Below are 26,731 nucleotides of genomic sequence, written 5' to 3' on the forward strand. Positions count from 1 at the left end.
CAATTTAGTAACTTACATGTGGCTAAGGGTTGTACTCTCTCTCTGTCTCTCTCTCTGTCTCTCTCTCTTTTTCTCTCTCTTTCTTTAAAAAAGAAAAAGAATTGTGAAGACAGTCCATCATTATTTGGCAAGTTTCAGTTTAGAATTAGGTTTTACTGCTGGCTTATCGTGTAAGCCCCTGAAAATAGGGGTTTATAATGGAAATGTTGAAACCACCTTAATCTGTTGGTAAATGTTTTCATTCTAGCACTTATCTGAGTTCCAACAGGCCCTTGGAAAATTATTCCTGGGCCTCTTACTGAATCTACGAATCATGAATTGCATTCATTGCAGAGCAAAGTTCCTGTGAAGCCTACAGCCTAGAGAAGTACCTCATTCTGAACCGTAAATAGGTCCTGCCTGCATGGGTCTTATCTTGAGTACTTCAGCTGCATGCGTCAGGGAAATGAGTGTGGAAGGGGTTTTCTTCTCTGCAAAGCCTTACAGAAGTTTCTCAACTGCTTACCCTATTAATTACTCATTTAGAAGAATCAAGAAAATGTTCCAAAATATCTTTTATAAACTTGATAATTTTAATGACTAATTACTGAGATTTATTTAACATATATGTATTGAGGCCTACGATGTGCTAGGAGCTGGGGATATAGCAGGAGATGAGAGAGATGGAGTCCCTGACCCCAGGGAGCCTCAGTGGAAAATGACAGTCAATAAACAAAAGTCAAGCTGTGATTATGATTAGGGAGTTAATGACCTGACTATAGTTGTAGGGAGTGTCATGAAGAAGTGTAGGTGCCCAGAGCAGAAGAGCAGGAGCTGAGCAGGGGAAGGCGCTCGCTCCTTTGACAGGGATGGGATGGTCTTAGGAAAACCTGTGACATTTCACAGCAAGGGGAAGAAAGACAAAATGTTTGCCAAGCTAGAGAGTGTAGAGTTGGGGAAGCTTATCAACTCGAAGACTTTAGTGGGGCACGGTTGAGAGGAGGCTGGGCAGGTAAGCAGGGTCAGTTGGTGGTGGTGGTAGTGGTGGCAGTGGATCTTGTACGCATGCATGGATTTCACACTTTACTCCAGCACTTTCCCACCTCTTTTTACATGTGAGACTAAGGCAAGGGAGCCTCAACAATCCACCAGCTGGCTTCTCATCCCCTCAAGATCCCAAAACCATCTGGAGAGTATTCCACACTGAGGACATTGTGCAGAAACATCCGGTGGAGGCCATGAACTCTGACTCTCATTTGAGTTTTAGTGGTTCAAACTTTAGATATATAAGTACATTTTACTAGTCCAGTCACTTAAAAAATATGATATATGATTTATATGTGGTAAAATTGCCCTCTTTGGGGTACATAGGTGGTGTATAACATGCATTTTAAGAAGTGCATATAGCAAAAATACGGAGACAGTGAAAAGACTAGTGGTTGCCAAAGTTGTGGGGGAGAAGGATGAATAGGCAGAGCACAGAGGATTTTTAGGATGGTGAAAATACTCTGTATGATACTATAATGGTAGATATACATCATTATACATATAGGATGTGCAACACCAAGAATGAACCATAATGCAAACTATGGACTTTTGGATGACAATAATATGTCAGTGTACCTTCATCAGTTGTAACAAATGGACCCTCTGGTGAGTGATGTTGATAACAGGGAGGCTTGAATACAGGGGATATGTGGGAAATCGCTGTACCTTCCTTTCCGTTTTGCTGTGCACCTAAAAAAGAGGTGGGAAAGTGCTGGAGTAAATCTGCTCTTAAAAAAGTAAAGTTTTGGGGTGCCTGGGTGGCTCAGTGGGTTAAAGCCTGTGCCTTTGGCTCGGGTCATGATCCCAGGGTCCTGGGATCAAGCCCTTCATCGGGCTCTCTGCTCAGCGGGAAGCCTGCTTCCTCCTCTCTCTCTCTCTGCCTGCCTTTCTGCCTACTTGTGATCTCTGTCAAATAAATAAATAAAAAATCTTAAAAAAAAAATTAAAGTCTTAAAAATATTTTTAAAATGCATTTAGTCATGTTACCTGTTGTATATCAGTTTCAGCGTGCCTGGGTGGCTCAGTGGATTAAGCCTCTGTCTTTGGCTCAGGTCTTGATCTCGGGGTCCTGGGATCAATCCCTGAATTGGGGTCTCTGCTCAGCAGGGAACCTGCTTCCCCCAACCCTCCTCTGTCTACTTGTGATCTCTCTCTGTCTGTCAAATAAATAAATAAAATCTTAAGGAAAAAAAAAAAAAGATATACAACAGTCTCATCATCCTGCAAAATTCCTTTGTGCCCCTTTGCAGTCAGCCTTAGCCCCTGGCAACCACTAATCTGCTGCTTTGTCCTTGTAATTTTGCCTTTTGCAGAATATCATGTAAGTAGAATCATACTTAACAACCCTTTGGATCTGGCTTCTTTCACTTGACATAATACATTTGAGGTTCATCTGTGTAGTCGTGGGCACCAGCAGTCCATTCCATTTTATTGCCAAATAGTATTCCATTGTGTGGATGACCTGTGGTTGTTTGTCCTTGAAGTTGTCCAGTCACTGCCATATCAGGTGCCCTTTCACAGTCATGTTGCCTGCATGGTTGTGGGAACTGCCTGCCCTTGCTGCTTTCACCCTCTCCTCCTATACATTCAACCGCGGTAGCCAGCATCATCTTGTTCAAACACAAGTTGAGTCATGCCATCCCATGCTCCAAACTTTAAAGGCTCCCATTGCCTCAGGATAATGGTACTTAACATTCTCACAGTCTTTTGTAATCGAGGCCTCATCTGTACCATTTTCCCCTTTCACTCTCTCTTTTAGCCATTTAGAGCTACTTCTAGGTCCCAGAACCACACTCTGCTCTCTCTTGCTTCTGACCCTTTGAACACTCTCCCACTCTAACTGGAAGAGTCCCTTCTCCTCCTTCCTCATTTCTCACCTTGTTAACTCTTACTTCTCCCTTGGGTGGTCAGCTTAGCTATCACTTTCTGTAGGACATCTTACTTGACCCCACAGAATGAGATGGTGCTCTTTTCCTAAGTGTCGTGATAGTTGTATACTTATTCATAACATCACAGTGTTTTGTAATTCCCTGTAATTTTCTGCATTACACAATCTTATTGCTGCATGTACTTCCCCCACTCCTTTCAACCTTGGTTGAAACCTTGTAGTGCCCCTAGAAATAGAACTCTAGCTTCTCCGAGGTTCAGGAATGTGTTCCCGCATCCCAACTGGAGTGGGTAAGACTGAACACCCCTTGATCAGCTGGATCCTGGAGGGTTGCCAATCTAATACTGAGTTCATCTTGGCACTCTCTGGATTTTAGGGTAAGGTTCTGTCTGGGTCTCTAGGCATGAGGTTTTGTTTCTCTTCTCTTTCTGTAGAGTCTGTTCTGATCAAGGTATTGCTGAATTGACCTCTACATTGGGAGTTCCCAAGGGAGCATGGCTCTAATTAGATATCTAATTAGATATCCCTTGTGCAGTAGGCAGTCAGTAATTATCTGTTAAATTAATGAGTGAATAAATAAATAATGGAAGAATGGGTGACTGCCTCAGTTCTTAATAGAGATTTTAATCACATTTTAATCTCTTTGTAAGTTAAAAGCTTTGTTACCAGGTGATATGAGGCTGTCTGTTGGTCTGGGTTTGTGAAGCCTTCTTGCTGTTCCTGAGCTCCCCCTTCTCCTTTTTGCCTCAGAGCCTTTGCACTGCATCTCTCCCCAGTTGGTTCTTCGTAGTATCTGAGACATCTGAGTCCCCGCTCAGATGTCACCTCCTCCAAGAAGTCTTCATAAGCACCCCATCTGAAAGTGCTGTTCTGACTTCTGCTACTCTTTATTCCCTGATCTGATTAAATTTTTCAAATATACTTTGTACTTGTTACTATCCGAAGGGACTATGTTTATGATACTTTGTTGACTGGTTTATTAACTTATCCCCTAATGTACATAAACTCTTTTGGAGGCTGACAGCTTCTCTGGCTTCTTTACTACATCTGCAAGGGTACCTGGCATACAAATATTAGCTTAATACTGAAAAAATTAAAATATACAAAAACTAAATTTTAAAAATGTATATATCTCTATCTGTCTATCTATCCAGACATATTGGGCAAAAAGGATGCCTTGATTTTCTTATTAATGAACAATTTACTGTCTTATACATGTTTGATTTTTACTGAGACTACCTGTGGGAGGTGGGCAAAGTAGTATGTAGTCAGATCAGTGAAGAACAAACGATTATAGAAAAGCTATTCTTGAGCATGCTGTGTCCAATCTATATTGAATGCTAAAACAATAAACATTAAAGTAGTAGCTAGATGACAGTGGTTAAAAAAAAAAAAGAAGAAGAATGAAAGCACAGTGTTTAGAAGCTGTCAGATTTGGGTTCATGTCCTACTTTTCTATCTAGTAGAAATGTGATTGTTTTCTTGTCTGTGAAATAGGGATCATTGTCACCAAATCATAGGGTCATCATGAGGATTCAGTCAAAAAACACAGTACCTGGCATGGGATGCTTCCCTCTGGATATGGTTTCCTCCTTGTTGCATTCCTCTAAGTTAAAGGAAGACTGAGGTAGAGCTGGGCACAACACTGAAGAAGATTAAGCCTTCATACTTAAACCAAGATAACTATTGAGAGCTGATTGGACTTGCTCATCAGAATATCACCTGCAGGGGCGCCTGGGTGGCTCAGTGGGTTAAGCCGCTGCTTTCGGTTCAGATCATGATCTCAGGGTCCTGGGATCGAGTCCCACATCGGGCTCACTGCTCAGTGAGGAGCCTGCTTCCTCCTCTCTCTCTGCCTGCTTCTCTGCCTGCTTGTGATCTCCGTCTGTTAAATAAATAAATAAAATCTTTAAAAAAAAAAAAGAATATCACCTGCATATATTTAAATCCTGTTGTTTTGGCTGTTCTTGTTAATTTGCCTCAAAGAAAATCACCAAGGCAGCCCATCTGGGTGACTAAGTAGGGATTCATCCATGAGTTGCCAGGTTATTGTGTTCCCTTTCTTGGAGTTCCACTGCATCTAGGGCCCTATGGTGTGGAAGCTGCTTCCTTTTTTGGGTTCAATTCTACATCTGCAACTGATTGAGATTGCAGATGGGCCCGTACAGAAATAATTAGCCACTTACCCCTTATTTTGAGGTGCAAGTGGCCCCTCTTGCCAGCAATTATGGAATCACGCAAGAGTAAGCCTTAGGGGAGAGCCTGTGGAAATTTAAGCATGAGGGCCAATTGCTTTTATATTGTAAAAGTTACAGCTATCTTCTTCTTAAAAAAGCATCTGAAAGTATGTGAGCCACCTTGGAATGGACCTGTTAGCAACTCTATGTACCCTTCCTGGGGTGGAACACTTCAAATATTTCCCCGTTTTCCTATTGATTTTATTCTAAGGGCTTATTTAAATATGCTGTGTGTTTTATGTGCTGCATTTGGTTTCACATTTGGTTTATGCTACACATTAACTAATTACTGGAAAAGTATCTGACTCATGAACCCTGATCCATCTTCCTCTGGGAAGATCCCTTGCTGACTTGCAGCAGCCCCTTGCATTTTAATATATGTTTGCAGGGAATTTTGCAGTGATCTGCTCTGTGGTACCTTAGGATACATCTGGATGTGAATCACTTACCCTGAAGGTGTTCTATGATTAAGGAAAGCATCCAGTGGTATTAGGGAACCAGAGGAGTTTGTTAACAAAGGATAGAAGTTGTCGATGACCATCTTGAAACATTGATCTGATCTGTGAGATTCAGAAATTACATGAGGGGAAGCTGCCTTGGACAATAAAAGAACAAAACACATTTGAGATCTTAATAGGAAACAAAAGTGCATAAACAAAAACAGACTGCTTCTTTAAATATCCGATTTCAGAACAAGACTAACCTCCCAGGAAAGTTTAAGGAACCCTGAATTTAATTGGGAAAAGAAGTGGGTTTACATTTTCTTTAGTGTCAGGCTAGCAGATGAGATTGAATTTTTGACACTTTGCAGAAGACAGACTTCTTTCCATTAGCCGAATGAATCCGGGGCCTGCGTCATTATTTTATTTTGTAAATTCTGCATGTGCTATAATCAGACCACTCAAATGCAGATGGTTACTGCTGGAAGGAATGAACGAAGTTAAACTTTCAAAAGAAGAAAAATGTAAGGCCTGCTTAACCATTTCAGCTCCTCTCTCCAGCCCCAGTGTTTAAATCACAGGCATAATCTTTTTGTGTTTTTTTCCTCCCAGTGCCTTTAAGATCCCGTGAAGTTATTTTACCAGCAATTTGAGAGGAAGAGAATATACAGAAGCTGCTTCCTTTATGCTGAAGCTCTGTCCAGTGGCATTTACCAAGTCCTGTTATTTTTATGGGGACTTATTATATCTTCAGCCTCTTTGTCTTGTCTTCAACCTTTAATGAGCTAAGGATAGGATTTTTTAAAAAAATTATTTACTGTAGAAAGCGAATGAGAGAGACCGGGGGAGGGCAGAGGAAGAGGGAAAGAGAGAATCCTCAAGCAGACTCCCCAGTGAATGCAAAGCTGGACTCGGGGCCTTTATTTTATTTTTTTTTAAAGAGAGATATATAGCTCTCTTTAAAAAAAAATACACACACACACACACACACGTATGTATTTATTTCTGTTAGAGCCAGCCAGGTTTATTTCTAAGGAGGTGTCAATCATGGTTTTTTGTTTTTGTTTTTTATGTTCAGTTAGCTAACATATAATATACATTGTTAGTTTTTTTTTTTTTAAAGATTTTATTTATTTATTTGAAGGACAGAGATCACAAGTAGGCAGAGAGGCAAGCAGAGAGAGAGAGAGAGAGAGGAAAGCAGGCTTCCTGCGGAGCAGGGATCCCGATGCGGGGCTCGATCCCAGGACCCTGAGATCATGACCCGAGCCGAAGGCAGCAGCCCAAACCACTGAGCCACCCAGGGGCCCCTACATTGTTAGTTTTTGATACAGTGTTCAACAATTCATTAGTTGCATGTAACACCCAGTGCTTATCACAATGCGTGTGCAGACTCAGAGCTTAATTATAGGACCCTGAGATAATGACGAGAGCTGAAATCAAGAGTCAGCAGCTTAACTGACTGAGCCACTCAGGTGCCCCTGGATAGGATTTGTTTTAAGTAGCTGATGACTTCCCCTTTAGAGAGCCAAATAGGGAGATTAGATCTTTTTGGTCCCTTACTTTCTCATAGAAGATGATCCTATCAAATGCAACCGCCACTGATGTATATTCTGTTTGAGAGAAGGAAGGTCCAAGGGAAGAGGTTCTTTCCCCTCCTCCTACCCTTCCAAGCCTCTGCCTGGATCCATGTTCTAGAGATGATTTTAAAATTCTCAGGTCTTTGAAAAAAACTTCAGTTATGAGAGACTGAGGGAAAATATTGCCAGTCTGGCAGGGCTTGAGCTCACCACCCTGAGACTGTGACTGAGCTGAAATCAAGAGTCAGACGCTTAACTGACTGAGCCACCCAGGCACCCTTTACCCACTTTTTTGGTTTTTTGGAGAAGAATGGTGATTGAGGGAGAAATTATTTTCCATATGAAGTTTGGTGTACAATGTTTCAGTGCCGGTATTTTTTAAAACTCTGGTCACCGACTATTTGATCAAAGTGACCTGCAGCTCTTGTTAAATATGTGGGTTACCAAATCTACCTCTAGACCTGATGAGTCAGAACTTATGGTCCTGCAGCCCAGGAATCGGTGTTATAAGCTATCCAGAGGATTATTGTATGTGGCCAAGTTGGAAGCCACACGATTTTGGATCATTTTTATAGTTTAATAGTTGAGTACATTTTTGCAGATGTATGATTGATTCATCACAACATAATGAGTGATAGGAACAGATGATCCCTTTTGGATCCCTGACTGTATTTAGTGTATAAATTATTAGGATGCTGGTATCTCTCAGAGATTGCTGAATTACATTCTTGGGGACTTCTGTCCACCATCCCTTTGGTCTAGTGAAGAGCATAAGTCATTGTATCACAAGAAATTCTTGAGAAGGAATTTGGTCTTAACCTCATAGAAACTCTTCATTTCCAGAGATCCTTTCATGATTAGCTTCCAAAATATTTGAGATAAATTTTAAAGATGCCCAGAATTACTGTATAACATTTGTGAAGCTCAGGAAGGATACTGGTTAGACACATAAAATTTTATGTCCCTAAAGAAATACACCTAAAGTGAAGAGGAGCGGGGGAGCAAGTAAGATATATCTTTCAGGTCCTGCCAGGGCCATTTAAGACTGGGCTGTGGAAGGTTTAGGGTAGGGCAGCTCTTGCCAAGTACAGATAAAGCACGTTGTTTAAAGAACCAATTGTAAAAATCAAAGGAAAAATACTAAGTTACACAACAATCATCCAATTGGTCGTGTTTATGTGCCTAATTGCAGAAATGTTATATTTCTTTATATTTCTTGTTGTTTCTAAGATGAAAATAAATATTGAATTTACCCATCTTGCCTTTAGTACCTGTATTTAACAGAGCCCTGTTTTAGGGATAGCCCTTTAATTTGTTTCACAAAACTTTTATTCCAATTCAAAAAGAATTCTGGTAGACAATTGGGTTATTTTACAAATTATATTGATACTAAGATTCATACATACTGAGCTTCAGGATTAATGTTCATTTTTCTAATCTACGATAAATACATTCTCTAGCTACCAGAACTATTGCTTTTGGTGGTTTCTATTTCCAGCACATGTTACTATGTTTTTGAAATGGAACATTTGCTGTAGGGGACAGAACATTTAGCATGAAGTATACTAACCAATAACAAAATAAATTGTCTGCAAATAATGATATAGGGTGCTTTGACATAATGTTTCTATTTTTCAGTGTAGTGGTTCATCTCCTTGTGCTTCCTCTGAGTTTGTATTTGATTTGGGGAGAAAGAGCCAGGATTTGTTTATTTAGGAAGTAGATGCAAGAGTCCAAAAATGAACTGCGTCCTACCCTTCCCCCCAGTGGCTCTTATAACAACATGGTGGGGGAACTTTTTGAAATGCTACATCTTCTTAGGAAGAAATTTTCTGCAATGTGAGTATTTTATCCTATTAAGTATCTCTTAAATTAAATTAAAGAACATAGAATATTTTACATTGGAAAATAGTTGCTTGAGTACTAGGTAGAGTGCTGTCATTTTCCCCCCAAATGTATACATACTTTTAATCTCAAATTCAGTTTCTTCTATTATTTCATTTTTGAGCTCAAAGGAAATAAATCTTTTTTTTTTTAATTCCCTTCATGGGTTTCAAATGTTTAACTCATAAAATTCTATAATCTCTTAAAAAAACAAAAGACCATAAACCAAATTTAGAATTCAAAACAAAGACTATAAATAAAATAATTCTTTAAAAAAAAAAAAAAGCTTCCTAAAACCCCAAGAAGGCAGTCAAAATTGTGGAAAGACGTCAACTTGAAGTAATTTAAATGACACAATGTTATGGCTCTCATAGAATGGCCTTGAGAAAATATTTCTTAAAATGAATTCTCTCTGAAATAATTCGTTTAGACAGAGTCTTGAAGAACAAACTCTCTTGAAGTGAATTATTTTCTTTGATGCTGCTATTTTCTTGCAAATTCCAAAGGATGGAACCTTTGGTTTAAACTTAAGATGATGAAAGTAATTTTCCTTTGAGAACTAGGTTTTCAGCTGAATTGAAAAGCCTGTCTGCAGGTGAGATTTAATTTAATCCTTTGAGTACTTAAGAAGCATTCCTGAGACAGTAGCCAAAAATGTGACAAGATTAGCACTTTGTTTATTGACAAGTGTGTGGACAGGAAAAGACTTTTATCCCAAAGAGTTTAACGATTTTTTGGTGATCTTAATGGCAATTTTTAATTACTAAAATATTAATTACTTAAATAGCCAAAGATTATATGATATACTTAAAATTTAAATTTAGTTGCAGTTGAATTGTAGCCTAGGATTTAAAAAAGCAACAAAGCAAGCATCATAGGCAGGTAATATCTTGGTAACTGAATTTTAAGTTTAGAACAGAGTTAGAGAGTGGAAAATGAATCTATAAGTATTAATGAAAATGAGTAAATGGAAGTCTATGGAAGATCTATTATGTCTTTCTCTGAATCAGAATCATCTATATATGGTTTTCATGAGAGTTTAAAGATTTCATAAAATTTTTTATTTGTCCCATTATTTCCTCTTTAATTCCTGTTTTCTATGAGTGTTTTGTGTGTTCTAAGAAGCAGACCAATTTTTCTGATGTCAGCTACTATTTGAATAAATAAAAAAGTCCATAAATATGAAAGGTATATGCATGGTTGAAACTTGATACAAAAGCTATATAATGTGTATAGCTATGACTTTCAGATAAAATTAGTGTCATAAAAAAATTCTTAATTGTTTCCTGTTCATTGTATGTGCAAATGTACTTTTGCTACATATAATGATTCCCTTGTTTATGCTTTGCTTTTTCTTTTATTTGAGGGAGTACAAAATATTAAAACATTGGAATATTTTGACTCTAAATTTGATGGGTTTTCAGGTTTTTTTTTTTAATGTGGAAAACAAAAGTAAAATCTTCTTTCTGACCATGATGACATTCAGCAGAAATGAGTTTGCACAGTATGAGAATTTTTTTCTGTTTAGGAGGCTCCAGACCTCTTCACCACCCTGCTGTCCTCTCAGTAGATTTAGCCATGATTAGCAAACCATGGAGATCTTGTCCATAGTAATGACTTATTAGTATTTTTACATCATGAGAATTTCTAGATGCAACCTAGGATCTTGCCTGTCATTTTATCATTGAACATTTTCAGGATGTTCCATTTTAGAACAATTTGGGGATGTTTTAAATTTGCTGCCTATTCATTTTATGTCTAAAGGAAAAATTACACAAAATTCCATATTATTTGGGAACATGCTGTCTTGGTTAAGGTTTGGATCACATTTTAAAATTAGTTTTAAAGGAAAGGAAATCATATAAATGCTTTGGAATTCAGATAAGCACCAAGCTTGGGAAGCAGACACTTTTATTTTAGAGGGCTTATCCTTTGGGGTCAGACGGCTGATGATAAAAAAGCATCCTAGACCTTTAATATTGATTATGCATTTTAGAGAGCTGTTTTCTTTCCTGCTTTCTCTCTATCCTTTTGAATTTGGACTTTGGTAGAACTTGCAGGATGCAGTATCTCAAATATTCCACAGGGTGTCATGATATGGTTGTTTGTTCTGAGGAACAGTGTCTAATGGGAGGTAGCTTGAGCCAAGCCTCATCCAGTATTTAAAGGGCTGGTTCATTTTGGTTATAGTCAAGAATTATTTATGGAGGACCGACTATGTGAGAGCTCCATGATAAGAAATGTAGCTGTTAATGGTATCATGTAATCCTTTTCTTCACTTTGTGTTTGTCATTTTGGCCAAGAGAGTATTTACCAACATAGTGAGTTTGTTTGAATTTATATGCTATGTAGCTTCATGCCATTTGGGAATGAATCTCAAATGGAGGATTCAGGTTTGGAAACTACTCAACTGCCCAGCCAGCTTCTGGCTCCCTTCCTTGTATCATCTGGTGGGAATAGATCCCTAGGGGTCACAGTGCAGGAAGGGAGCTGAGAGTTACTGCTGTAAAGTTACTGAGATAGCCATGGGGAGGCTGAAGCAGGGCTGGGCCCGAGTTGGACAGTTTGAATATGAATTCCCCCTTCCTTCATCACTCATTGTCTGGGTCAGCTTAACAGGTTTGTTTGCTTCTTTTCATTTCTAAATCTGTGATTGGATTTTGAAGAGCAAATTAAACAGTTCATTTCTAAAAAGTGTTTAGTGGCTTCCAGTTTTGGGAAAAGATAGCCATAAACTCACATTTCCCTTCTTCTTCTCTCTAAATATAACTTAATTTAGATTGTCTGGACATAATTCAACAGACCGTCATAAAAGAACTCTGAAAGTTGGGAAAGAAGAAGGACGATTGGGTAGGGGCCTCAGGATTTGAAGAGCACCAGGATGAGTTCCCTGGGGTTTGTTCCTATTCTTTATATGTCCCTGCCTGGAACTTGGAGAGCCCTGTAATCCTGAACTGCCAAGAGAAATTAGAAGGAAAGAAGGAAGGATGAAGGAAGAGAGAGAGATTAGAATGAGAGAAGGAAGAAGGGATGAAGAGAAGAAGAAAATGCCTGTTCTCTCTAGACAAAGGACCGGAAAAGGGAAGCCCAGCTGTGACTTAGCACTGGGCCAGTCTGCCCACAATCACATTGCTAGCAGAGTCCATTGAATCAACACATTTCCCCATCTCCCACCTGCCAGCAGTGGCAGGCTCAAGCTGCCCACAGCAGTTTCATCAGTGGAGTCAAGGCAGGTCAACCTAGTCCCAGCCCCCAAGTCCCTGGTAGCAGTGAGCTGCCCTGTCCCTAGCGGCAATGTCAGCAAACCAGAGAGGTCAGCTAGCACCCACATGCTAAACTGAAACAAGGTGACTGCTTGCTAAAATAGAAGATATAAATAGGAAAACAAAACAAAACAATTCTAACATATATTCAAAATGTCCAGGATACAATAGAATATTACTTTTATACCAAGACCAGAAAAGTTACAATTTGAACGAGAGAAGACAACTAATGCCAACATGAAGATGAATCAAGTATTGGAATTATCTGACAAAAATTTTCAAGCAATTATCATAAAATTGATTGAACAAGTAATTACAAATTCCTTTGAAAAAATAGAAAGCCTTACTGGAAGGATTCCATAGTAGAGTGGAAATGACAGAAGATAGAGTCTGTGAACTTGAGGACAGATTAGTAGAACTTAATCTAAACAACAGAGGAAAACTAGACTGGAAAATAAAAGAATAGAGCTCAGGGAACTGTGATTCTATAATAAAAGATCTAACATATCATCAGAGCCCCAGAAAGAGATTAGAAAGAATATGGTGCTAATAAATATTGAAGAATGTCTATAAATTCCCCAAATTTGGCAAAAGATATAAACCTACAGATTTAAAAAGATAAGTGAACCCCAGATGGTATAAGCCCAAAGACACATCACAAACCTCTAAAAACTAAGACAAAGAAAAAAATCTTTGAGCAACCAGAGAGAAACTACTCAGTATTTATAGGGGGATGGATACCAATTCAAATGACTGGATTTCTCATCTGAAACCATGGAGGCCAGACAGAATTGGCATATTATTCAAGTACAGAAGAAAAAACTGCCAGCCGTAAATTCTCTATCTGGTGAAACTATCGTTTGGAAATGAAGAGGGAAATAAAGACATTTTTAGGCAAAGGAAAACTAAGAGTATTTGTCACTAACCTTTCTACCCTTGAACAATTGCTGAGGGAAACTCTCTCTAAACAGCCCAGAAATGGTAAAGCAGGATTTTACTTCAGAAAAGAAAAAAGAAGAGTGGAATGGAAAAAATATGGCTAAATATTTTAAACTATCTTCATCCTTATAATTTTAAAAAATCACTTTTGACATTTGAAACAAAAATTATAGCAATATTGTGCCCAGTGTATGTAGAGGAAATAATGAGACAATTGGATTTAGAAAGTGATGAAGATAAAAAGGACCTTAAGAAAGTGCTATTTTGGTACTTCACTGGAAGTGATGAAACATTTATATTAGTAGGTTATGACATGTTTCATATGTAAATTGTACTACATACAGCAGTTGCTAAGAAAATATGCAAAACCATATGGTCAAAAATAGTATAAGTAAATGAAGATGGAATCTTCATTTACTGGATAAAAATTTATCCAGTAACCCTCAGGAAGGCAAAAAAGAAATGGAGGAAATCAACATAAAACAAATAATAAAATGGCAGGCTTAAACTTTAATGTATCAATAATTACTTTATGTAAATGGCCAAGATATACCAATTAAAAGAAATTATCCAACTCGATGTAGAAAAACTCCAAAACAAACAAAAACTCTCCAAAACCCTGAATAATTATATGCTGTCTATAAGAAATTTACTTCAGACACAATGACATTGTAGGTTGAAAATAAAAGAATGGAAAAAGATATATCCTGTTAACTTACTTATTTTTTTAAGAGAGAGTGTGAAGGAGAAAGAGTGTGAGGGAGAGGGGCACAGGGAGAGGAAGAGAGAATCTTAAGCTGATGGATGCCTAGCATGGAACCCAACACAGGGCTAAATCTTACATATTTGATCTGAGCCAAAATTGAGAGTTGGACATTTAACCAGCTGAGCCACCCAGGTGCTCCTAACATTAATTTTTTAAAAAGAGAAATGGCTATATTAATATCAGATTAGGCAGACTATAGAGCAAAGAAAATTACTAGGAACAATAGGAAAATTATATAGGAAAAGAAGTAATCCACCAAGAATACATAGTGATTCTCAGTGTGTATGCACCAAACAAAATATATGAAATAAAAACTGATAGAATTGAAAAGAGAAATGCACAAATTCATGATTATAGATGGGACTTCCACACCTTACTATCAGCAATTAAAAGAACTAAATATAGAAAATGAGCAAAGATACAGATGAACTGAATACAGACTAGCAAGAGCTAATTGACATTTGTAGAACACTCTGCCCAACAATTGTGAACTATACTTTTTTTTCAAGTGCTCATGTAATGTTCATTAAGATAGAGCATATTCAGGGTTGTAGAACAAAACTGAACATAGTTAAAAGAATTGAATTCATACAGTATATTCTATGATCATAATGATCATAGAATTAGAACTCAATAATAGAAGGATATGAGATTTACAGGTAATCCATGGTTCAGAGATACTAAGTAGGGATGCCTGGCTGGCTCTTTTGGTAAATTGTGTGACTGTTGATCTTGGGGTTGTGGGTTTGAGCCCCATGTTTGGTTTAGAGATAACTTAAAAAAAATAAAAATCTTTAAAAGACACAAAGATTCTCAGTGAATATTAATCCATGCCTCAAAGATAAAGTAAAAAGGAAAAAAAAATATATATATAGCTGAATGAAAATGAAAATACAACATATTAAAATTTGTGGGATGCAGCTAATGCAGTGCTGAGAGGGAAATTTGTAGCATTAAAATGGTTACATTAGAAAAGAGGAAATGTTGCAAATGAATAATCAAGGTTTCTACTTCAATAAACCAGAAAAAGAACAAAATAAACCCAAAGCAAGTATAAGGAAGAATAATAGTAGAGCAGAAATCAATAAAATTGAAAACATGGAAATAATAGAGAAAATCAGGAAAATCTAGCAATAATGAAAAAGATAGAAAAGATAAAAATCATCAATATCAGAAAAGAAGCAAGAAATATTACAGATTGTGTACCCATTACAAAGTTGATAGAGAAGGGGATTCTGGGTGGCTCAGTCAGTTAAGCGTCTGACTCTTGGTTTTGGCTCAGGTCATGATTTCATGGCTCCTGAGATGAGACCTGTATTATGTTCAATGCTTAGTGAGGAGTCTGCTTACTCTGCCCCTCCCCCAATTTACAGACATGTGTGTTCTCCCTCTCTTTTAAAAATAAATAAATAAATAAATCTTTTTAAAAAAAAGTTGATGGAAGACTATTACAAACAGCTTTATACTCATAAATTTGACATCTTAATAGAAATGGTTCAATTCCTCAAAAGCCACAAACTATCAAAACTTGAACCAAGATGACATACATAACCTGAATAATCTTATGACCATAAGATAAATTGACCATTCAATTTAAAAGCTCATATAAGAGATATTTCCATGCCCAGATACCTTCAGTGGATAATTTTACCAAACAGCTAAAGAATTAACACCAATTATACTCAGATCCTTCCTGAAAATGGAAGAGAGAATATTTTTCAACTACTTTATGAGGCTAGTATGACCTTGATACCAAAATAGAAAAATACAATTAAAAAAAAAAACCCAAAAGCAAAATCTCCCAAAACCAAAACCACAGACCACTATGTCTCATAAACTTAAATAAAAAATTCTCAACAAAATATTAGAAAATCAAATGCAAAAATGTATAAAAAGAATACTATATCATGACTAAGTGATTTATTTCAGTGGGATTTATTTCAGGTACACAAGGTTGGTTCAACATTTAAAAATCAGTCCTTGAAAAAAAGCAATCATTGTAATCCACCATATGAACAGAATAAAGAATAAATAATATGATCATATTATTTAACATAGAAAATGCATTTGATAAAATTCAATACCCATTTATGATTAAAAACCCTAAGCAAGTTCGGAATAGAGGAGAACCATCTTAGCTTGTCAGCAACTTATTCAAAAAAATCTACAGCTAACATCTGTCTTTCACTACTAAAGACTAAATATATTTCCCCTAAATTCAGGTAAAAAGCAAGGTTGTGACACAGTACTCCAAAGTTCTCACCACTGTGACCAGAAAAATAATTGAAAAATAAAACCATCCTTTTTTGCATATGACATGATTGTCTATATAGAATATCACAAAGTGTCTTTAAAAAGAAAAAATGTAAAACTTCCTAGTGAGTTCATAAAGTAAGTTCAGTAAAATCTGAGGATATAGGATCAGCAAACAAAAATTAATTACATTTCTATATACTAAAATGAATATGTGGAAACGGAAATTAAAGACAGAATTTCATTTATAACTCCCAAAGAAGTGAAATACTTAGAAATAAATTTACCAAAACATGTATAGGATCTATATGCTGAAATTTATAAAATCTTAATAAAACAAATCAAAGAGGACCTAACCAACTTGAGATATGCACTGTATTCATGGTTTGAAAAACTCAGCATATTAAAGGTGTCATTTCTCCCCAAACTGAGCTATAGGTTTAATGAAATTCCTTTCAAAATCCCAAGGGTTTTTGGTGAACATATACAGGCTTATTGTAATTTTTTTGTATGGAAATGTACAAGCCCTAGATTAACTTAAAACATTCTTGAAAAAAAGGGGATATTAACACTTACTATATAGCTATTGTAATCAAGACAATCTCCTATTATTTGAGTGATAGGTAGGTGAATGGAACAGAATAAAGAATCTAGATATACAAATATGCTTAATTGATATTTTGCAATGGTGCAAAGACATTTCAATGGAGGAAGAAAAGCTTTTTATAAAATTTTTTTTTGTTTTTTATTAATAATGTTTGATCAACTGGACATTTATAGGAAATAAAATTGAACATTGACCTAAACCTCACATCTTATACAAAAAATTAACTCAAAGTAAACCATGGATTTAAATGTAAAACATGAACCTATAAATGTATTAGAAAAATAGGATAAAATCTTCAGGATCTAAGGCTAAGTAATGATTTCATAGAATTGACATTAAAATCATGAAATATATTTTTATCCCCAGGGGAATATATGTTTATAAAAAATAAAAAATTAAAAAAAATAAAAAAAATCATGAAATATAAATTGGACTTTCTGCTCTGTGAAACATCCTGTTGAGTGGATGAAAAGACAAGACTGGGAGAAAATCATTGTGTAAACCATATATCTTACAAGGGATTGGTATCTAGAATACTCTCAAAAGAACTCTGAAAAGTCAACAGTAAAACAAAACCAAAACAATCCAGTTAGAAAATGGCTGAAAGTCATGAGCAGGTATTTACTGAAGAGGATGTACAGATGAAAAATAAGCAAATGAAAAGGTGTTCAAAATCATTAACCTTTAGGGAAATGCAAAATAAAACTGCAATGAGATGTCACTGTACATCTGTCAGAATTACTAAAACAAAAAGTAATGACAACACCAAAAGTGTTGGTGGGAATGTAGAAAAACTAGATCATTCCTACGTTGCTGGTGGGAATGTAAAATGGTACATTCACTCTGGAAAACAGTTTAGCAATTTCTTATATAGCCAAATTGCAAGTCCCGTGACCCAGAAATTTTACTCTGGTGGCATTTATCTCAGAGAAATGAAAACTTATGTTCACAGAAAACACTTACACATGAATGTTCATAGTAGCCTACTTGTAATAGCCCCAAACCAGAAACAACCCAAATACCCTTTAACAGGTAAATGGTTAAACAGGCTGGTAGATCCATACCATGGACTACTACTTAGTAATTAAAAAAAAAAAATTATTGATAGACATAACAACTTGGATGGGTTTCCAGAGAATCATACTGAGTGGGAAAGACAAACAATGCCAAAGGTTATATTATATACCATGTGCCTATATTTATGTAACATTTATGAAAGGATAAAGTTATAGAATGAAGAGGACTGATTTATTGTTGGCAGGGGTTAGAGATGGGGACAGAGACAGAGATAAGTAGGTATAGTTATAAAAGGACAACACAAGGAATCTTTTGGGGGATGGAATCGTTCTGTATCCTGACTCTGGTGGTGGTCACATGAATCTGTACAAGTGATAAAATTGCATAGAACACACACAGACATACACCCATACACATAAATGAGTGTGTATTAAAATTGTGATAGGGTGCCTGGGTGGCTCAGTGGGTTAAGCCGCTGCCTTCGGCTCAGGTCATGATCTCGGGGTCCTGGGATCGAGTCCCGCATCGGACTCTCTGCTCAGCAGGGAGCCTGCTACCCTCTCTCTCTCTCTGCCTGCCTCTCCGACTACTTGTGATTTCTCTCTGTCAAATAAATAAATAAAATCTTTTAAAAAAATTGTGATAACTGAGAAAGATCAATGGATTATATGTACATCAATTTCCAGGTTGTGATACTGTGCTATAGCTATGCTAGATTTTACCACTAGAGGAAACTGGCTAACAAATATAAGGGATTTCTTTATATCATTTCTTACAACTGCATGGAAATCTCAATTATCTCATTATAAAATGTTCTAAAAAATCCCTAAGTATTTAGGACAATGCCTGGCTTGTAGTGAAGAGGTCTGGTACATATAGTACCTAACTATTTTATAAGCTTAAAGTTTATTTTTATTTTAACTTTAGGCCATGTAAAAATGGCTGCAGCAGAAAAGCCATGTTAAAATGTCACACATCCCATTATAATTAATTCTTCAGATCTGTATAAATTTCTCTTGTAGAATTCTTTGTTTAAGGAATCTTTTAAAAGACTACTATGTTTTTTTAGTATAGATGAAATATATGGATATAGTACCCAGAATTCTAGGATGGCGCTCATGACATGGGCTCCCTGGTGTTATGTCAATGTTTGGATTACGTTTTATGCAAAAGGGAATTTGCAGATGTAATTAAGGTTGCTATTCAGTTGACCTTGAGTTAACCAAAAGGGACATTATCTGGGTGGGCTTGAACTAATCACTTGAGCATTGCAAATCTGAGTCTAAAGGTCAGAGACGAAAAGTCAGAAAAACTTAGAGCATGGAGGAGGGAATTTGACATGTAAAAAGTGCTCTGTTGCTAGCTTCAAAGATGGAGAGGGTCATGTAGCAAGGATCTAAGACAGGTTTCGCTGCTGAGAGCATCTGTTAGTTAATAGCCAGCAATGAACTGAGTAATGCCAACAATGTGAATTATCTTGAAAGAGGACCCCGAGTTCCAGATGAGAGCTCAGCCTGATTGATCTTTTGATATCAGCTTTCTGAGACCATAAGCAGAGAAACCAATTATGCCATGCTTGGACTTGTGCTCTATAGATTGTGGGGCAGTAAATTCATGTTGTTTTTACCCACAAAATTTATGCTAATATTTCATGGAGTAATAGAAACCCAATACAATGGGTTAATTTAAAGCTTTGTATTTATTTTATTTTTATTTTTAAAGATTTTATTTTATTTATTTATTTGAGAGAGAGAGTGAGAGGGCACACAAGCAGGGGGAGGGACAGAGGTAGAGGGAGAAGCAGACTCCCTACTGAGCAGGGAAGCCTGACATGGGGCTCCATCCCAGGACCCTGGGGTCATGACCTGAGCCGAAGGCAGATGCTTAATTGACCGAGGTACGCAGGTGCCCCTAAATCTTTGTATTTAAATCCATGATTTAGTGGGTCCTATACTAGCAACCAGTTTTGCCTTTTCCTTGGTGTGTAAAGAGTATTTCTGGAGGAGGATTCTGGGAAGATGGAGGAGTCAGAGGCACCAGGAATGTCTCTCTCCATCTAGACAATGATTGCACTGTCAGAATCTGACTGATGTAATTATGTTGGAACTCTAGAGTCTATTGAAGGCTTGCAAGTTCCAGAGGAAGGCTGAGATAGTAAAATGCGTTAATTTTGGTCAATATTAGTTGTTAGCACAGTGGAAGCTAACCATTTCCCACCCTTTAGCCAAGTGACAAGCAGCCGAACATGTGTGCCTGAAGCAGCCTACACACAGCTTGGAAGAGCCAGGGTAAGCAAAAAACAAAAACAAATAAAAACAAACAAACAAACAAAAAACCCCACCTTTCAATTATCAAGGTTCTGTGTTCTGATCTTTACTGCTTCTGATCTTGAGGTACCGTCAGAGTCAGCAGCCATTGTTGTTGTACCTCCCCATGTTAGGGCAAGCTCCTGCTCCTCTGCTGAACTGACTTCCAGGGGACTAAAAGGAATGGCAGTCCTTTTCCTCTTCATTCATTTTCTCTTCTTCTCTTTTGAGAGCCATACATTGAAAATTAAGACATTCATGAGCAGCTGCATATATAAGGAAAATTAGAAAATGATGACACATATTTGGGAAAAGACATGGGCTCAGGAAAGACTTGAAAAGACCTTATATTTTTATACCTCAGATTGATCTTTGCCACAGAGATACCCTACAACAACAATGACAACAACGAACTGAAACAATAAAAACAGTAAGAAAAAACAACAAACCCTGGGAAATTGGGAGAATCTGATTTCCAGAGTTACCTCATCCAGTTTTCAACAACAACAAAAATCACAAGGCATACAGAAAGTAGGAATCAACGGGGGAAAAAAAATAAACAGAAACTGGCCCTGAGACCTGATGGCAGATCTACTAGACAAAGATTTTATTTTATTTTTTAAAAGATTATTTATTTATTTATTTGTTTGATGGAGAGTGAGATCACAAGTAGGCAGAGAGGCAGCCAGAGAGAGGGAGAAGCAGACTCCTCACTGAGCAGAGAGCCAATGTGGGGTTGGATCCCAGGACCCTGAGACCATGACCTGAGTCAAAGGCAGAGGCTTAACCCACTGAAACACCCAGGTGCCCCATAGACAAAGATTTTAAAACAACACTCTTAAAGATGCTCAGAGAACAAAAAGGATATGTGGGAGAAGTAAATAAAAGAATGTATGAGCAAAATGGAAATATCAGTGTAAAGATAGAAAACTCAAAAGAAACCAAAAGGAAATTCTGGAGCTGGAAAATATAATAACTGAAATGAAAAATTTACTAGAAGGAATTAAAGGCAACTTTGAACAGCCTGAAGAATCAGTGAACTTGAAACAAAGAAATAGGATTGAAGAAAAATGAACAGAACCTAAAAGATCTGCAGGACATCATGAAATGGACCAATACACATATTATAGAGTCCTAGAAAGAGAAGTGAGATAAAAAGCCAAAAAGAATATTTGAAGAAATAATGGTTGATACTTTGCAAATTTGATATGAATATAAACATCCAGGAAGCTCAGTAAGCTCCCAGAAAGATAAATTCAAAGGGACCCACACCAAGATCCATTATAACCAAACTTTTGAAATCTAGAGACAAAGAGATACACTTGAAAACATTAAGAAAGTGTCATGAGTGATCCTAAATAAGATTATAAGCAGACTTCTGATCAGAAACTTTGGAGGCCAGAAGACAGTGGGTTGATATAATCAGAGTGCTAAAAGAAAAAACAAAAACAAAAACAAAAACTTCTGTCAATCAAGAATCCTATATCCAGCAAAGCTGTTCAAGAAGAAGGCAAACCATAAAAGACTCTTTAACTATAGGAAACAAACTGGGATTGCTGGAAGGGGGATGTATAGGTATAATTAGGTGATGGGCTTTAAGGAGGGCACCTGATGTAATGAGCACTGGGTTTTATATGCAACTGGTGGACCTCTAAATTCTACCCTGAAAACTAATAATATACTATATGTAATTAAATTGATCTTAAATAAAAAATTTAAAAAAAAGCAGTGAGGGAAGAATTAAGATACTCCCAGTTAAATAAAAGCTTAGGAGTTTGTTACCACTAGAACTGTCCTACAAGAAATGCTCATGGGAGTCACTGATGGTAAAATGAAAAGACACTAGATGATAACCCAAAGTAATGTGAAAAGAAAAATATCTCAATAAAGGTAAGTACATGGGCAATTACAAAAGCTAGTATTATTGTAATAATGGTTTGTGATTCCATTTTCTGTTTTCTACATGACCTAAGAGAGTAATATATTTACAAAATCTATTAGTCTAAAAACTAGTATTATTGGAACTTTGGTTTGTAACTTCATGCTTCATTTTCTACATTAGGTAAGATGTCAGTGTATTTAAAAGAATTTATTATTTGTGTTTGCGAACCCACAGTGTATAAAGACAGAATTTTGTGACATCACCAGCCAAAAGGGCTAGAGATGGAGCTGTAAAATAGGAGAATTTTTGTGTGTTACTGAAGCGAAGCTGGTATAAATTCAAAGTGTTAAAATTAAGTGTTACAAGTTCAGGATGTTACAAGTAATTCCCATGGTAACCACAAAGAAAATAGCTGTAGAATAATATACACATACACGGACACAAAATGATTATAGATTTACTCATTTTACTACAAAGAATCGACTAAATATGAAAGAAGAGAGTAATGCAGGAAATGAAGAACAAAAACATTATAAGGTCTACAGAAACAAATAGGAAAATGACAGACATAAACCCTTTCTTTTCAGTAATTACTTTAAATGTAAGTGGATTAAAATGTAATTGAAAAACAGAGATTGGCAGAATGGAGTAAGAACAAGGAAACAACCCCTCCCCACCACCTGTACCATGATCCAACTATATGCCATCTGTAAGAGAGTCACTATAGATCCAAAGACACAAATAGAATGAAAGTGAGAGGATGGAGAAATATGTTCTATGCGAGTCATAACTGAAAGAGACAAAACAGACTTCCAAGTCAGAAACAACACTTTTAAAAAAATGCCTTGATCAAAACAAATCACAAGAGAAATGAAAAAATACTTAAAGTTGAATGAAAACAAAAGTGCAATGTACCAAAACTTACTGCATGTAGAGAAAGCAGTATTAATGGGGGAATTTACACATCAGAAGAATATCAGCAGATTAAAAGGCAAGCCACAAAATTGGAGAAAATATTTATAAATTATATATGTGAGAAGCAATTAATATGCAGAATATATAGAGAATTCCTAAAACTCAACAGCAACAACAACAAAATCAAACAATGTGGTTCAGAAATGGGCAAAGGGCTTGAATAGGCATTTCTCTCAAGAAGATATACAGATTGTTAGTAAGCACATGAAAAGATCACTCAATATCATTAGTCATTAGGGAAATGAAAATCAAGGTATAAGGAGACTATAAAGAGACAAATCAACTATAAGGAGACACCATCTCATACCCATTAGGATGGCTACTATCAGAAAATCAGAAAATACAAAGTGTTATATTACCCGGTAGGACCCTGGCCCTAAACTTCTTCAGTCCTCAGTGACTTGGGGAGGTCCCAAGGAGTCTCTCACAGGCTTATAGTCTACTTTAGCCCCTATTTCCAGTCCCCATAATCCCTTGAAATCAGGGCCTACCACTGACCCAGGGCTGATACCCTGAGAGAAGGTATCCTTTGTCCTGTCCAGGGCACTGTCTCCTAGGGTGACAGGGGGTGCCTAATGAGTTTGCTTGGAACCACCATGGATTTACATATATTCGTGTACATAAATGTATCTGTGGGTGTGGGTGTACTCAAAATAATGGGACACCCTCTCCTTAAAGAGCCAGTCCTTTCAGCTGTTGGCTTGTTTTATATAACGAGTATCATTCTGACATGTAACCATCCATATTCTTGTTCACCCATATATGTATTTATGGTGTTGTGTACCATGTGAACGCTTGTCTGCAATAGAGAAAGCCTTTGTTTTGATTATATGTCTTTTGAGTGAATTCTCACAGAAGTAGGTGGGCAGGAATACATTGCATTTTGTTGAAGGAGAAAGCTAATTATTTGATGTATAACTTGAGTTTCCAGGATGTCTGTCTCAAGGCAAAAAACATGTCTTATTAAAAAGATACATTGTTGGGAAAAAGAAAGGGAAGAAGGAAGAGGGAAGGGAGAAGAAAGGAGGGGAGAGAAAAAGGCCATCTCTGTTAGTTCAAATTGCTTGTAGCCATTGGAAAAATTGGCCAAGTCCCATGTTCTGCCATTTGAGGGTCAGCGGGGTCATTGCTTTTATGTTCATTTTGCTGCTGCTACTACTGCCACCTCAATTGTCACCTTCTTCTCCTCCTCGTTTTTGCTGCATTGCTGTCATTATTTGTGTTGCATTTCAGGTTTATGCTAAATGAGTCAAATAATCCAAAAATTTGTTTAAGTCACACGTTGTTAAACATGAATTTGGAATGATATCCTGCGAAAGCCTGGGTACAGAATACAAATATTTTAAATGGACTTATCTTAGAGTTGTACTGCTTTTTTTACTTGTCACTTTAAAACCCTTAATATGAATAAATTGTTTGTATAGTGGGATTTTTTTAATCTTTAGATAAGAAATACATGGTTTGAAAGCAGAGAATAAAAAAAAATGAATGGTAATGTACGCAATGCCCAGGAAAGGTCCTTGCTGCTGCTCATGGGCAGGAGTTATAATCAGCTATTTGGTGTGTTTATTTCAGGCTGCAGATAGTGGATAAAAGTGGCTGGTTGGTTGCCAGCACATGACTTAGTTGCCAAATGGAGTGTTTAGTACTTGTTACATTTGATTTATATCACAAGTTCTTCCCATTAACAGTCTACTGATGATAACCTACTTGGCTTTTCATGTGGTTACTTTGAAACAGCCACTTGACAACATTTGGCATATCACAAAATTTACTACTGAATAAAGGAGTGAGTGAATGACTACATAGGTTCTGCCATATACTGATATGGTGCTTGATGCAGAATGAGCACCCAATGCATGTCTTTTCATTGAATGAAAAAGTCCCGCTAATGTATTTCTCTGATTCACTGTAACGGAGATTAGATTAGGGACCGGTCTGGTAGGAAGGACAGAAATAGGTAGAAATAGCAACGTTTACATGCCTGAAGGGCTTGCATCAGTATGGAAAGAGGTAGTCTTCTCGTCTGTATCACCATTTAAATACAAAGTTTAATTACATGGAAGGATGAGGTCTCATCAAAATGGTCTTGATTCTAAGTCTCTGTAACTTCAGTGCTGACAATGTCTGTAACCTGGGGTCTATGTTTTTAAAAAAGGTCCAGTTCAGGAACCTTGGCCTTGGATATGTTATAAAATATGCATTAAGTATGGTGATCTTTATTTTCAGATTGAAAACTTACAAGAACAACTTAGGGATAAAGACAAACAACTAACCAATTTGAAAGACAGAGTGAAGTCCTTGCAGACGGATTCCAGTAATACAGATACTGCGCTAGCAACACTTGAAGAGGCTCTGTCAGAAAAGGTGAGCTTGGGCTGAAAAACAGGGGTGTTAAGATTTAGGGAAGCATGGTTGGGAGGAGATGATCTAAATGTGCCCGCTTTTGCACTCACACTACCTGCCTTCCCAGCTGGACCTCCCACTCCCACGTTAGCCTTCCTCAGTATACTTGGCACATTAAATAAGCCAGGAGAGCCTTGAAATGCAAAACTGATCCCATCATATTTGGCCCTGCTTAAAAACCTTCATTAGCTTGTTACTGTTCTTAGGATGATGACAACTGGAATCCTTAACCTGGCACATACGATCCACCCCTTCATCCGATCTGGCTGGTATCCGATCAGCTATCTCTCTGCCTGCCTGCCTTATTCCTCTCCCTTCCCATCTTCCCAGCCTCCTTCCCTTTCTCCTTCTTATTTTCCTTCCTTACCTTCTTTGCTTTTCTCTCCCCCCCTTCCTCTACCTTCCCTCTTTTTCTGTCTTTCCTTCCTTCTTTCCCAGCCCCATCCCCCATCTCTCTGCCCTCATTTTCCGTATTCTAGCTACGCTGGCCTAGATCTTCAAGTTTGCCACGTTCCTTCCTTTCTCAGACCCTTTGCCCACACCTAGCCTGGAATGTTCTTTACTTTCTGCAGATTTAATTCCTCTTCTTCTAGGAATTTAGCTTCCTGAGAAGCAGTATTATTACACAGTAGTCAAGGATGTGGACTTGGGAGCGATACTGTCTGTCTCCTATATTCCCCATTATCATAGTCCATGAACTGTAGTAATGAAGTCAAGTGGAAGGAAACCTGGGTAGGAGCTAGTCCCAGCCCTGCCACTAACTGGATGGCCTTGGCAAGTAATTCTCTTTCCCAGCACCTCAAATTTGTGGAAAGAAATGTATTAAATTAAATGGCCCGCAGATTTTTTTTTTTTTTTAAGCCAGTGTATCTTAAAGAAGGCTTTTTTGACTTCTGTGTCAGAATCACCAGAAGGTGCCTGTTGGAAATCTAAATCATTAGGCTCCATCTATACCTACTAAACCAGAACTTTGAGAGGGTCTGGGATTTTATACTTTAGCAAGTTCCAGGAGTGAACATCCAGTCATTGGTGATTGTTCACTCTAGTCTGAGAGCCACAGCAGTACATTAAAAAATAGAGATGCTAAAAGGAAGAGCCATAAGTCTATGTCTAGATAGAAATGATAACATTATAACTTTAATATTAAATTATTAAGATATGATATTTTACTTGAAAACATAAAAGAATAAATAAGATGATTCTTTTGGGAAAATAATCTTAAAAATTCTTAAGAACTTACTACCAAAATTCTCTGCAGTAAT

The 26,731-nt window shown here is 37.1% G+C and overlaps 1 protein-coding gene across 7 annotated transcripts in view; it reads left to right on the top strand.

The window, feature by feature from the left end:
* The window catches only part of ERC2 (ELKS/RAB6-interacting/CAST family member 2), a 923,400-nt gene that overhangs the window by 405,975 nt on the left and 490,694 nt on the right, over positions 1-26,731 (top strand). For all 7 annotated transcript variants that reach the window (XM_045078756.1, XM_045078755.1, XM_045078764.1 and 4 more), the window contains one exon: positions 25,293-25,430. In XM_045078756.1, coding sequence (XP_044934691.1) covers positions 25,293-25,430 — 138 coding nt within the window. The remainder of the gene's footprint in view (positions 1-25,292; positions 25,431-26,731) is intronic.

Source organism: Mustela putorius, unplaced genomic scaffold (assembly GCF_011764305.1).
Source record: "Mustela putorius furo isolate JIRA1106 unplaced genomic scaffold, ASM1176430v1.1 tig00000095_pilon_pilon_pilon, whole genome shotgun sequence".
Classification (NCBI taxonomy): domain Eukaryota; kingdom Metazoa; phylum Chordata; class Mammalia; order Carnivora; family Mustelidae; genus Mustela; species Mustela putorius.